Source organism: Gallus gallus, chromosome 2, assembly GCF_016699485.2.
Source record: "Gallus gallus isolate bGalGal1 chromosome 2, bGalGal1.mat.broiler.GRCg7b, whole genome shotgun sequence".
Classification (NCBI taxonomy): domain Eukaryota; kingdom Metazoa; phylum Chordata; class Aves; order Galliformes; family Phasianidae; genus Gallus; species Gallus gallus.
This window is the reverse complement of record NC_052533.1, coordinates 890,126-903,202: the sequence shown is the minus strand read 5'-3', so window position 1 is coordinate 903,202 and position 13,077 is coordinate 890,126. Positions and strand designations below refer to the sequence as shown.

Below are 13,077 nucleotides of genomic sequence, written 5' to 3'. Positions count from 1 at the left end.
GTGCCATGGACCTGTGCTGCACACCATGGGGCAGCACCCCGTGCCATGAAGCAGCACCCCACACCATGGAGCAGCACCTCATGCCATGGACCAACACACTGCACCATGGAGCATTTCCCTGTGCCATGGACCAGCATCCCATGTCACAGACCAGCACCCTGTGCCATGGAGCAGCACCTCATGCCATGAAGCAGCACCCCATACCATAGAGCAGTACCCTGTGCCATGGAGCAGCACCCCACAACATAGAGCAGCACCTCATGCCATAGAGCAGCACCCCACAACATATAGCAGTACCTCATGCCATAGAGCAGCACCTCATGCCATAGAGCAGCACCCCATGCCATGGATCAGCACCCTCGTGGTCACCACCCATGAGGTTCTGTGGCACGCTGCCGTTCTGGAGAAGGCTCTCTGATTTTCTTCGTGTTTCCAACCAGGTTACCATCACATCCAGGCACTGCTGAGCTGTCATTTGGCTCTCAAAGACAGAGCAGCGGCAGCTCCCTGCTTTGCTGAGTGGTAACAGCTGATTTACAGCCAGCAACCATGAACATCTGAACTGCGTGGAGCTATTTTTTGCCTGAATTTGCATTTTTTTCCACATTTTTTCATCTTACTGCCTTGCCTTTGCTTTGTAACTTTTCTTTATTGTGCTGTAAGTGAGGATTGCAGGCTGACAGTGGTGTGCAGGCCCAGCGTGTGCCCCGTGCTGCCTCGTCTGCTGTGAGCATTAGGGGGCATCCAACGATGCTGATAAATGGGCAGTGCTGCATGGCAGCGAGGGGACACCCGTTGAAAGGTTATGTGGGGCTCACAGGGCTGATTGATGGGAGAAGGGAACAGATCCATGGAAGAGAGGTGTTCTGAGGGCCGTCACCGGCTCAGGGGGTGCCTGAGATGCACATTTTTGGGGCACAGGAAAGGAGATTTGGGACCACGAGCAGCCTTAGCTCCAGGCTTCTCCCGTCTTCTGATGTGGATATTTGCTGCAGTGAGAGGGTGGGCTGACAGAGGTCTGACTGAGTCACTGCAGCTGTTCTCCGCTCTTTATTTCCAGTGTTCTCACATGCAGTATCTGTCAAATGTTGGCGTGCACAGGGTGAGCCCAGAGCCCCACATACCCACCTGCAGTCCCTCCCCGCTGCAGAACCCCACGCCTGTGTCAGCCCCTGCCTCCCGCCTCCCACCCAGTGACTGAGCTGGGAAAGTGCTTTCCCCCTCCCCTCCAATGGCTCTGCTTCAGGAAAAGCTGGAGCTGAAATCTCCTTCCATCACTTTGCATTCATTTTTCAGCCCTTTCACAGAGCTGGGAACCTGGTCTGGTCTCGGCTTCTCTCCCCGCAGCGCTTCCCTTCAGGAGCTGCAGAACCCTCGGTGCCATGTAAATGAAACGTGAAACCTCGTCTTTTTCTCTTTGCAGAGGGAAGAGGACCAGAGACGCATGCAAAGTACAGCTGTGTCTCTCAAAACACCTCTTGTCCTTCTTAATGTATTCCTTCGCACATTCCGTGACTTGTTGCCGCGTGAAGGCAGCCAGGATTTTGCCGTTGGAACTGTTGCCCCTTCCCTTCCATCTGCTCCGTGCTTATCTGCAGCACTTACAATGCAGCAAACCTTGTGAGTGGAGCGCGGAGGAGCCATATGGCATCCATAGGTAACAATGCTGCTGACAATTGAGCTCCTATGCTATGTGAGACCACCGGCAAGAAAGCAATTCGTGACCAACAGCAGGAAAAAAACCACAGTGAAATAAATCAAGCAATCAATCTTGCAGTGTTTGAGGTGATTCCCAAGAGCGTGGCCGGGAAGGATAACTAAAAGCAATGAGCTTCTTCATGTGAGTGTGTGGAAGCCATCCCTGGGGAGAGGCACTTTGATTTACCTCCCTCAGCTGTGGCTGCTGCAGCAAACTGCCCCCATTCCATTCCCATCACCACGCTTCCCGGGATCCCTTTGGATTGCAGTGCACAAATCACACTGCACCAAACTGGGCTGGAGGGTTCCCATGTCTGCAGACAACTCCGTGGCTGCCGATCGGATGCTAAATGCTTTAGTAATGCTTTGAGCCACAAAAGATCATTAGCGCTGCGAGGCCAGAAGAGGTTAATAAGAGAGCAGCTGTTGGGCCGGCTCAATGGTGGGGTGACAAAAGGAATAGCAAAGTGTCCCCTGAGCTGGGGGGGTCAGCCCTCCCGGCGTGGCAAAAAGCAGCTGGAGGAATAATGGATGAGCTGAGCCAGGTGCGGGGCTGCTCCGAAGCAATGCGGTGAGCTGACACTGTGATGGGGATGCTGCCACTGCTGCAGAATGCTGCCCCACGTGCCCATCCTCACCCCTCTGCTGCCTTCTCTGTAGGAAAAAATGGGGAAAACTGCTGGAAAACTGGCTGCTTCTCGTCACATCAGCACGGCATGAATACTCGATGTGAGTGTTCCAGCTTGCAAATGAGCAGGAATCACAGAGCCGGCTGCAGCCAGCTCCCAATGCAATGCATCACTGCTGGGCTCGCCTCTCCGCAGTGCCAGCTGGAAATGGGGCACAGGACCTCACTGTCTGCAGCAAGGCTGGTTCCGAAATGCAGAGCGAGGCGTGGGGAAGCAGCAGCCACACCTGCACCTCCCCATCGCCTTCAGCTCGGCAGCGAGTGGGAAAAGCACTGTGGGTGAAGCCGAGTCCTGCAGGGATCTGCACAGCCACTCCCTGGGGTGGTCGTGGTGAACACAGACAGTTAATAGGAAAGGCAAAGATTGTTATTCTCTCCTTTACAAAAATCTTCCTGTTTGCCTGTTTATCTACAGATTTACACGTCTCTCCCTCTGTGCACGCAGCAGATGTAGGAGGAAATGCCACAGAACTGCATTGTGCCCCCAGCCAAGAGCAGGAGAGCTCGTGAGGATGGAGGGGAAGGGCTGACATTTCTGATCAGACAGCCGAGCACCAGACCAGAGGGACACGGCGAGGTCGTGCAGCACCTGCTGCCAGGAGGGATCAGCTCAGCCAAACCTCTGCTGGCAGCCATTGGCCCGCCCTGCTCTCAGGATGCTGCTGCACCACACGCCCTGCTGGGCGTCCCTCCCAGCCCCTCATCCCCCTGCAGACACTTTCTGCTCATGTCAAACCCTTGCTACTTTTAACCGTGACTTGTTTGTGATCGCCTGTGGCCATGAGGAATAATCTACTGCATTCATAAAGCAAGCAAAAAAAAATATATTGTTTTGATTCAATTTTCAGGTCACCTTTACAATTCTCTTTGCCATTTGGAAGCAAGCTGCCTGCTGGCTCTCCAGGAGGCCCTTTTCCAGCAGAGACTGAAGATCCCCAGGAAACGTGCCGAAAGCAGCAGGGATGTGGCAGCAAAACCACCTCAGCAGGGAGCTGCCGTGATGTGAGCACTGCTGTGAGCACAGGGAGAGCAGCAGCTCCCAGCGCCGAGCATCACAGGCAGGGAAGAGTCACCCAGTCCCATCCCCTGAGGCTCTCTGAGCACATTGCTCCTGCTGGGCTCACTGCCCTCCGCATCCACCTTCATCCTTCCCCTTCACACCTCCCCTGAGCCTCGCCCAGTTCCTTTCCTCGCTTTGCCCCATGCTGCCTTCCTCCCTGCAGCTCCTCCTCCTCCTCCTCCCTTCTTGTCATAGAATCATCGGAACAGGACCATTCAGGTTGGAGAAGCCCTCTGAGACCCCCACACCCAACCCCACCCCCCTATGCCCACTGCCCACGTCCCCCGGTGCCACATCCCCACAGCTCTGGTGGCTCTCATGGTGACCCCCATCCCTGGGCAGCTGTGCCAGCACCGGGCTCTCCCTTTTCCTCCCTTCTTGCCCTTCATGTTCCCCCATTGCTGACAGAGCTCTCCCATGTCTCCATTTCTCTGTCCTCTCCTATTTGTAGAATCATAGAATCATTAAGGTCAGAAGAGACCTCTGAGGTCACCAGGTCCAACCCCAACCCGTCCCCACCATGCCCACCCACCACGTCCCTCAGTGCCACATCTACCCTTAAGAATTCCATCACTCTCACACTGAATCTCCAGTCCTGCTTCACCCCTCAGCAGCAGCAGCAGAATTCCCTCCTCTTCTCCCCAGTCCTCCCCGAAATCCCCAGTTTCCCTCTCTGAGCACCCAGCACTGTTGGTGCTCTGAGCCGCTGCCCGCCGCGCCAGCCGGGATTCTCTCTGCCTCTTTGTGCTCCTCTCCCCAACAGATTGTCTCCATCTGCCGTCTCTTGCCTTGCAGTTAAATCGTGAGCCCTCTGAAGCGAGAGCCGTAGTGCCGTGCTGCGTTTCTGTAGCACCTACAGAAAGGAGATCTTCCTTCAAAGGTGCTTCTGCAAAATGGCTTCTAATTAATGCAACAACGGCGAATAGTAGGCAGCGGTCTGAGCAACGCTCAGAGAACATCGTATCGAGAGCTGAGAGCATGAATCAAGAAGTGAGGGGGAGCAAAAGAAGCACAAAGCCAGGTGCAAAGTGCAAAGCAGACATTTTCAAAAGGCTTTTTTTATTTAATGCACTGAAAACCTTAAATGCTGGGGCCCTTCTTTGGGCAGCCCTCCTTGCCCAGCACACCAACATGCTGTCCCCTGCTCCTTCCCCTCAGTGCTGCTCGCTATTTCCATCTCCGTTTTGCTGTGGCCCTTCTGACCTCCCCACATGCCTGTGCTCTCCCGTAGCTGTCCCTGGTAATCTGACCCAGTTCCCACTTTCTCTAAACCTTTTTTTCAAGCTCAAGCTCAGCACTGAGTTTGTGGTGTAGCTTCCCACCACGCTTCCTTTCAGGATCGCTCGTAGCGGTGCCATTCACATCGTTCCTTTGAAGAGCTGCCAGTTTCCTTCTTCCCTTCACCTTTTCCCATCACAGCTTTCACAGCGTTGCTCTGCGTTTCTCAGCCCGCCTCCCCGGGGTCCTTGTCCTCCATTACCTCTCCACGTTGGCCATGGCCATGGTGCTCCCACCTCCCACTTCAGCCCCCTCCATCTTCTGACTTTGTCCCAGCAGAACCAGGACCAGCCCCAGTTACACCAGCACCAGTTCCAGTAAGACCAGCACCAACACCAGCCCGGCAGCATGGAACACACCAAGAACTGGGCCGCTGTGCTCAGAGCCATCACGAGAGCCCTGCCAGCATCCACAAACACACGCACAGCTGTTCTTCCCCACGCTGAGCGTTTTACCGTCCACCCAGCTAAGAGGATTTTGCTTTTCTCTTCTCTCTAAACCCAATGCAGGTTCAGTGTAATACCGGGCCCATTCTGCTGCAGTGAGGCTGAGAGCAATGGGGTAAGTGGTGCTATTTCCCCCAGCACCGACATCCCCACACTCTGCAGCACCGCATGGGGCTCCCACTGCACCCTGCAAGCCAAGATCTGGCCCAGCCTTGGTAGGAGGCAGGAGGACTATATGGGACACGTGTCCTCCCCAGTGTGTCTCAGCGTCACTGGGAGCTGCATGGAGGTGGATGAGGTCCCGCAGCTCCCAGGGACAGAATCATAGAATCCTAGAATATCCCGAGTTGGAAGGGACCTACAGGGATCGTTGAGTCCAACCCCTGACTCCAAAAGGGACCACCCAAAAATCGGACCATAAACGGGTCTGATGAGAGGGGTTGGCTTTGGGATCGGTTCCACATACATGACCTCCTTATCCTGTACATCATTGGGACTGCTTTGTCTCAGGCAGCCCAAGAGAAGAAAGGATCCTTGTCCTGGGGTCACAGCTCCCATCCCAGTACGTGTCCACAGGAGAAAATGGGACAGCGGAGAGAGGAGGACAAACACGGTGCCTGTGCCAATCCCTCTGTGCCAGGGCTGCTCCCCTCCCCGCCAGCCAACCAAGCATTTAATCTAACAGCCATCCCCCGCCCCGCTGTATAAAGGCAATTTGAGTGAGGCTCTGTGCGTGAGAGGAGGCAAATTCCTCCATGGGGCCATGAAACTGGACAGAGCCTGGGGCTGTCCCTGCGCTGTGGGGACATCACCGTGCTGCTCCGTTCTCCAGTGAGTGCAGAGCTGACAGCAAGAGGGAAACGGAGGCACAACGGTGGATGCAGAGCCCCGAGTGAGATGAGGTTCTGGGGTGTGGGGTGGGGAGGGGATGTTGGGTCTCCGTGAAAGAAATGGGAGTGTGTGATTCATTGCTTTGTTTCCTCTCTCCTGAGGTCCCATCAGTGCCACCAAAGGAATTTTCCAAAGTGAAGGCATGGTTTGGAGCTATCAACATGATGGGAGCTGCAGCGTGCATGGAAAATGGGATTCTCCGTGGGTCTGAGCTGCCTGGGGAGTGAGTTCCCACTGGGGACACGGGGCTGCCGTCCCCTCCAGCATCCTGCAGGCAGGTGGGGACAGACAGTGGTGACACCACCACGAGCCACATCTCACAGGGGGACCCTGTGCTGGGATGGGAGGGGGATGGGGTTGGGACAGGGATTGGAATGGGGACGGGGATGGGGAAAAGGATGGCAATGGGGACAGGTATTGGAATGGGGACGGAGATGGGTACAAGGATGGGGATGGGGACATGGATAGGGATTGGGATGAGGACAGGGATGGAACACGGACAAGGATGAGGAATGGGATGGGGATGGGAACAGAGACAGGGATGGGAACAGAGCCCAGGTACTTGGACCCCACTGTCCCGTGGCTGCAGTGGGACACACCGGGCAGAGCTGGGCTGTACGTGGGCCACACAGGGACAGGGAGGGGCCGTCACCGCCAGGTGACACCCAAATGGCACCCGTTTGGGGCAGGGGCTGAGGGACAGGGAGAGTGCAGGCACCGGCAAGAGGCTTAACTTAAAAAAAAAAAAAAAGTTTTATTTCAAGATCTTCCATTTTTTTGTTGTTGTTTTCACTCGTATTTCAAAAAAAGTGTTGAGGGGGTAAAAGTACAAAAAAAGTCAGTGGCGGAACAGCAAAGGTTTAGAAATCACAGCGCGGAACGGACCCAAGCAATAGACACAGAGCACAAAGCGAACACCCGACGACACGGCGCAGCCACGAATGGGACCCTCTGTACAAATGCCACCCAAATGTGTCCCCCCCGCCCTACCCCAGGTTGTTGTGCAGGCAGGGCACCCCGCAGCCCCCTGGTTCGCCCTTGCTGCCCTCCTCTGGCGCGGTGCTGAGGATGCTGAGCGGTTCCTCGTCCTTCAGGCCAGGCTTCAGCGGGTCCTGCAGCTTGTGGGGTGCGCCAGGGTCATCCTGGGGGGAGAGGGAGACTCAGGGGGATGGCTGTGGTGGTGGTTCCCTTCTTGTGAGCACAGAACGGGACAGCGGGACCTTCTGAGCCCGTCCTGCCATGGTCACATCTATACCAACCCAACGCAAAGCCAACCCACCGCAACCCAAAGCCAACCCAACACAACGCAAAGCCCAACTCAATCCAAAGCCCAACCCAACCCAAAGCCAATTCACCTCAATCCAAATCCCAACCCAACGCAATGCAAAGGCCAACCCAACCCAAAGCCAACCCAACCTAAAGTCCAACCTGACCTCAAGCACCAGCAGGGATGGGACACTGTCCTCACTGTGCCCACTATGAGAGGTCCCTTCCCCCCATCTCAGTCTGGCCTCCTGCAGCTCCCAGCCCTATCACTGGTCAACTCCTTCTCCATCTTTGTTTAGGGTGTCGAAGATGCACCCAACATCACATCCAACACCGCAACCTCACACCTCCTACAGGGGGAATACATCCCCCAGCGCATGGATGGCAGTGGGGTCCCCACAGAGCGCTCATGACACAGGCAGTGGGCAGGCAATGGAGTCCACTGCGTTCCCATGGTGCCCTCACAGTGTATCCACGGTGTCCCCATGGTGTCCCCGTGGTGACAGCACCCCGGGCCCAGCTAACCATGTGCCACCACCACCCTGACTGACTCCCACCCACGAGGTCTATGTATGTCGCAGCCCCCCACGCCAAGCAGTCACCCCACACAGGAGTCCCACGTCTTGGTTTTATTGTGTCCCGTTAGTGTCCGGCCGCCATCCCAGGTGGGTGTGCCACCAGCAGGGCTGTCCCCATGTCACCCCCCTGTGCTTGGACACCTTGTCACAGAGTGTCCATACAACAGGGAGTTGGTCTTCAGTTCCAAACCCCCTTCCTGTGGTGGTGTCCCCATTGCTGTCCCCTCCGGAGTGGGGCTTGCAGTCCCCAGGCACCAACGGGAACGAGCCCATGGCATACCAGTGGGGACAAAGGCATGGGGAACGATGGTCCCACTTGTGGGGAGCAGTCCCAAATCCACTCCAGATCCAACCCACTTGTGGGGTTTGGTCCCGAATCCACCCCAGGGCTGTGCCAAGGCTCCCACTGGGTCACTTGCAGGCACTATGGTGCTAGAATTGCTCCAAACCAGGGGGAAAATGTCTATAGGGCCGAGGTTAGAGGGCTCTATGCTGCGCTTCTCTCTGTGGCAATGCAAAAAGTGGGGGGCGGCTGCAGCACTGCTCCCATAGTGCCCACCACACCCCAGAGAGCATCCCCAGCTCCAGCATCACCCAGCAACGGCACCGGGTGGCACAGGTGGGACACCACGGGGACATGGCACACCACAGGGATGTCACAGCCCCGCGCCACCCTCAAAGCCCCCCGCCCAAGGGGGTGGGGGATGGGATGTGAGGAGGGGTCCTTACGTTCGGGTGGGAGCCCTCGGCGATGGTGGACAGCGAGAAGTTGTCGTTGTGCAGCTCGGACGGAGTGCGGTATCTGCGGGGGGACGTGGGGTGAGTGCTGCGCCCCACAGCTGCTCTGGGGGTTATTTTTGAGGAGGTCCTCACGCAGCGCAGGGGCAGGCAGGAGCCGAGGAGCCAGGCTCTGGCACGGGCTCCGCCGCTAATTACACTTGGCCCTGCCAAACGCTAATTAAGAGCTCGTTAGTGACCCATGGGAGCGCTTTCTCCTTGCTCGGCTCTGGGAGGATATGAGGCAGCGGTTGCAGGGGGTGACCCCGCTGCGCCCCGAGCGTCCCCACGGGATGCAGCGGTGTCCACAGTGGCGGATGTCAGCTGCAGCCCCCAGACCCCCAGCCGTGCCCATCCAGAGGGCTGGAAGGATGAACCCACTGGAGCCCCACGTCCCCAGCTGCCACCGGGCAGGGGGACACGACGACAGCACCCCGTCCCCCCCAGGGTCACCCCACTCACTTGGTTTTGCGCAGTTTGCTGTTCTCCGTCTTGAGCAGGTAGAGCTTCTTGGCAAAGAAGACAGTGAGCATGAAGAGCAGCAGCAGCACCAGCGCGGCCGAGCCCACGGCCACACACAGCACCTGGAAGTCGGTGACGATGGCCTCGCAGCGCGTCCCCTTGTGCCACGTGTAGTCCTGTGTGTTGCACCTGCGAGGGGACGTGGGGTCACGGTGTCACCCCCGGCACCGGGACCCACGGGGGACATCTGTGTGGGATTATGGCTGGCGGGGAGGGGATTAATGGGCATCTCCACATAGGGGTAACCTCCCCCTGGCACAGCAATGGGGCTGCGGTGCCCTGAGCCCCATACAGAGCATTGCTGAGACCCACGGGGACGTCCCCATCGTGTCCCCACCACATCCCCGCATGCTGAGCCCTCCCCGGTGCAATCCCGACGGGCGCTGCGGCCGCAGCCACATCCGCACAGCCCTGACCTAATTCCTGGAGGAAAGCCCCCGCCGGGGGGGCACAGCCCACACTGCGGCCCTGGGGAAGGGGACACGGCCCTGGCTATGGGGTGGGGAGCAAAGTCCCCCCTGTGCCACTGCTGGGGCTGGAGGAAACCGAGCATCGCCCCTAATCCTGCACCCTCCTGTGGGTCAGAGCACCCTGGGGGCATCCCCATGTCCACTGTGGGGATGCACCCATGGCTGTGGGACACCCACTGGGGCTATGGGACACCCACTGGTCTTGGGGACACCCGAAGGGAAAGTGGGATGCCCACTGGGCCTGTGGAACACCCACTGGGCTATGGGATACCCATGGTGCTACATGATGCCTATGGGGACTATGGGACTCCCATGCAGCTATGGGACCCATTGGGCTATGGGACACCTGTGGTGCTATATGATCATACTCATGGGGGCTATGGGGCACCCATAGGGCTGTGTAATACCTACTGGGCTATGGGACACCTGTGGTGCTGCGTGGTGCCCACTGGGCTACGGGACACCTGCGGTGCTGTGGGACCCATTGGACTACGGGACCTCCGTGGGGCTGTGGGACACCCATTGGGTTATGGGACACCGGTGGTGCTGTGTGATGCCCAAGGGGCCTTTGGGACACCCATGGGGGCTACGGCCACGGCCCGGCACACCACTCCCCACGCTGGAGCTGCCCATACCTGCAGAAGGCCCCGTGGCTCTCCACCAGGTAGCACTGGCCGCCGTTGTGGCAGTAGCTGGGGACGAGGTCGCAGACGGAGCGGCACGAGCTGTTGTGTCGCACGTATCCGCTGCGGCACTCACTGCTGTTCTCCGGCACCGCGCGCTCCCCGGGCCTCGGCCGCGCCATGGGGGTCCCCTCCGTGGGGCTGGGGGGCGGCGGGACGCGGGGCGCGGCCGAGGCGGGAGGTCTGTAGCCATTCTCATCCTCCAGACCACCATCTTCCTCCTCCTCCTCCTCTTCGTCCTCCTCCAGCTCCTCCTCCGCATCATCATCCCCTTCGGCGTAGAAGGAGGTGGTGGGGTAGAAATCGGCCTCGTCGAAGGGCGTGAAGTCATCGTAGAGCTCGTGGAGGCCCCACGGCGTCGCCGCGCCCCCCGGCTCCCTCTGCGCCGCGCCGCCCGCCCCGTGGCCGCCCCCGGGCCCATGGCCGCCATCGAACACGTCGTAGTAGTCAACGTCGATGATCTCGGGCGGCTCCGCCGTGCCCGGGGCTGCACTGATGGGCTCCGGAGCGCCCAACCACGTGCGGTCCGTGCGGCCGCGGGCCCTCTGTGCCGGGGCTGGGCTGGAGGAGGGCTGGGGGAGCTCCATGGACACCTCTGAGTCTTCGGCCACGGGAAGAAGGTCGGGTTCGGTGCCCGGGCCCGGGCTGGGGCTGGGGAGGGGGATGTTGGGGTTGGAAAGACCGAGGTTGGGAGTCTGAATAGCAAGGCCGGGGTCGGGAAGATCAAGGCTGGGGTTGGGGTTGGGAATGGGACGGTCAGGGGTGGGCCCGGGGCTGGGGAGGCCAAGGCTGGGGTTGGGAAGACCGAGGTTGGGGTCGGGAAGACCGAGATTGGGATTGGGAAGGTCGAGGCTGGGAAGACCAAGGTTGGGCCCAGGGCTGGAGAGGCCAAGGCCGGGGCTGGGGAGGCCGGGGGGGCGCGGTGTCAGCCCCTCTGTGGGCCCAACGCCGGCCCTGGTGGGCTGCTCGCCGCTGCCGACCTCCTCGGGGCTGCCCAGGGCCACCACGCCGCCATCGCCATCAGTGGGCCCAGTGACACCGAGCCGGGGGTCCTGGGCTGCATCGGGCACGGGGGGCACAGAGCTGGCAGCCCCCTCTCCGCTGCACCCCATGCACCCCACTGTAGGGTCGGCGGTGGCCGGGCCCCCCCCAGGCGGCTCCAGCTGCGGTCCCAATGGGTCGGTGCTGTTGATGGGGGCTCCGCTCTGCAGGGGGCCCCCCCAGGCTCTGCCTGAGCTGCCGTTGCGGGGCGGCCATTCGGGCGCTGTGGGGCACAAGGACAGAGCGGTGTCACTCGCAGAGGTTCCCCCCACACCCATAGGGATGGCAGCACGGCTCTGTGACCCCCCCCCGGTGCCACGCGGCCCCCGCAGGACTCCATGCGTGGCAATGGGGGTAGACCTGCCCTCCCCGTGGGGACACAGAGCCTGCAGGGGACGGAGCAGCACACGAGATCCTGCTCCACCATACACATAATGGGATGCAGCCCCCTCATACACACATATAATGGGATCCAACCCCCCCATACACGCATATAATGGGATCCGACCCCCCATACACATGATGAGATCCGGCCCCTCCCCCCTCCCCAAATATGTAATGGGATCCATCCCCTCCCCTGCAGCGAGATGCAGCCCCTCTGTGCAGTGGGTCCCAGCCCCTGCAGTGCCATCCAACCCCTTGCAAAGGAATCCGGCTGCCCGCAGGGGTCCAAACACCCCCCCAAAAAACAAATGTGGGGATCACACACCGCCACACACACATCGGATCCCACCGCCCTGCGCCGGGACCCAGCCCTGCAACGGGAGGGTCGCAGCTTCTGCAAGGGGATCCAGCTGCGTGCCGGGGAATCGCCCCCCCCCGCCCCGTAACGGGATCCAGACACCCCATATACACACAGGGTGGGACCCAGACCCCCCCCGGACTGGACCCGGTCCCTGCAGGTGGATGCGGTCCGTTCCGATGCGGTCCATCCCCACGCCATCCTCGCAGCCCCCGCCCCGCAGAACGGGATCCGCTCCCTGACGCGGGTCCGAGCCCTGCGCGGGGGGGTCCGGCTGCGTGCACGGCGATCGCGGACCCCTCGGCCACAATGGGACGCGCCCCCCCCCGAGCCCCGCAATGGGATCCGACCCCCACCCACCGCGCACAGAACGGGACCGAGCGCGCTGCAGCGCGGACGCGGGGACCCATTGCGGCCCCACAGCGCCCCGCAGCCCCCCGCCCATCACGGGACCCTCTCCCCCTCTCGCAGCGGGATCCACCCCCCCCATCACCCCATCATCACCCCCCCATCGTCACCCCATCGATCACCCCGCAGAGCGTCCCATTCCCCGCAGCGGGATTCACCCCCCCCCCCCCCCCCCCCCCCCTCCCCGCAGGTGGTTCCGCCGCCGGGCCCGGCGCGGGGCAACGGAGCCGATCCCCCCCCCCGACCCCGACCCCCCCCTACAGCCCCCACGTACCGGGCGCGGCGGGGCCGATCGCGCTCAGCGCCAGCAGCAGAGTGAGGGCGGCGCGGGGCGGCGGGGCCGGGGGGGCCATGGCGGCATCAGCGCCACCGCCACCGCCACCGCCGCACCGGACGGGACCGCCACCGCCGCGGCTCCGCCCGCCCCCCCCCCGCGCCTCCGCTCCGCCGCTCCCTCCGCTCCGCCGCGCTCCGGGGGGGCCGGGCCGGGCCGGGCGGGGGGCGGGGGGAGGCGGCTCCGCCCGCGGGA

At 60.7% G+C, this 13,077-nt stretch overlaps 2 protein-coding genes across 3 annotated transcripts in view; both read right to left on the bottom strand.

The window, feature by feature from the left end:
• The window catches only part of GIMAP7L5 (GTPase IMAP family member 7-like 5), a 598,436-nt gene that overhangs the window by 102,365 nt on the left and 482,994 nt on the right, over positions 1 to 13,077 (bottom strand). The window lies entirely within an intron of this gene.
• Positions 6,791 to 12,945, bottom strand: CSPG5 (chondroitin sulfate proteoglycan 5). 2 transcript variants are annotated; one of them, NM_001389287.1, is given in 5 exon segments: positions 6,791 to 7,203; positions 8,635 to 8,707; positions 9,145 to 9,333; positions 10,310 to 11,621; positions 12,823 to 12,945. In NM_001389287.1, coding segments are annotated over 5 exon segments (1,809 nt in total). In that variant the 5' UTR covers positions 12,902 to 12,945; the 3' UTR covers positions 6,791 to 7,047.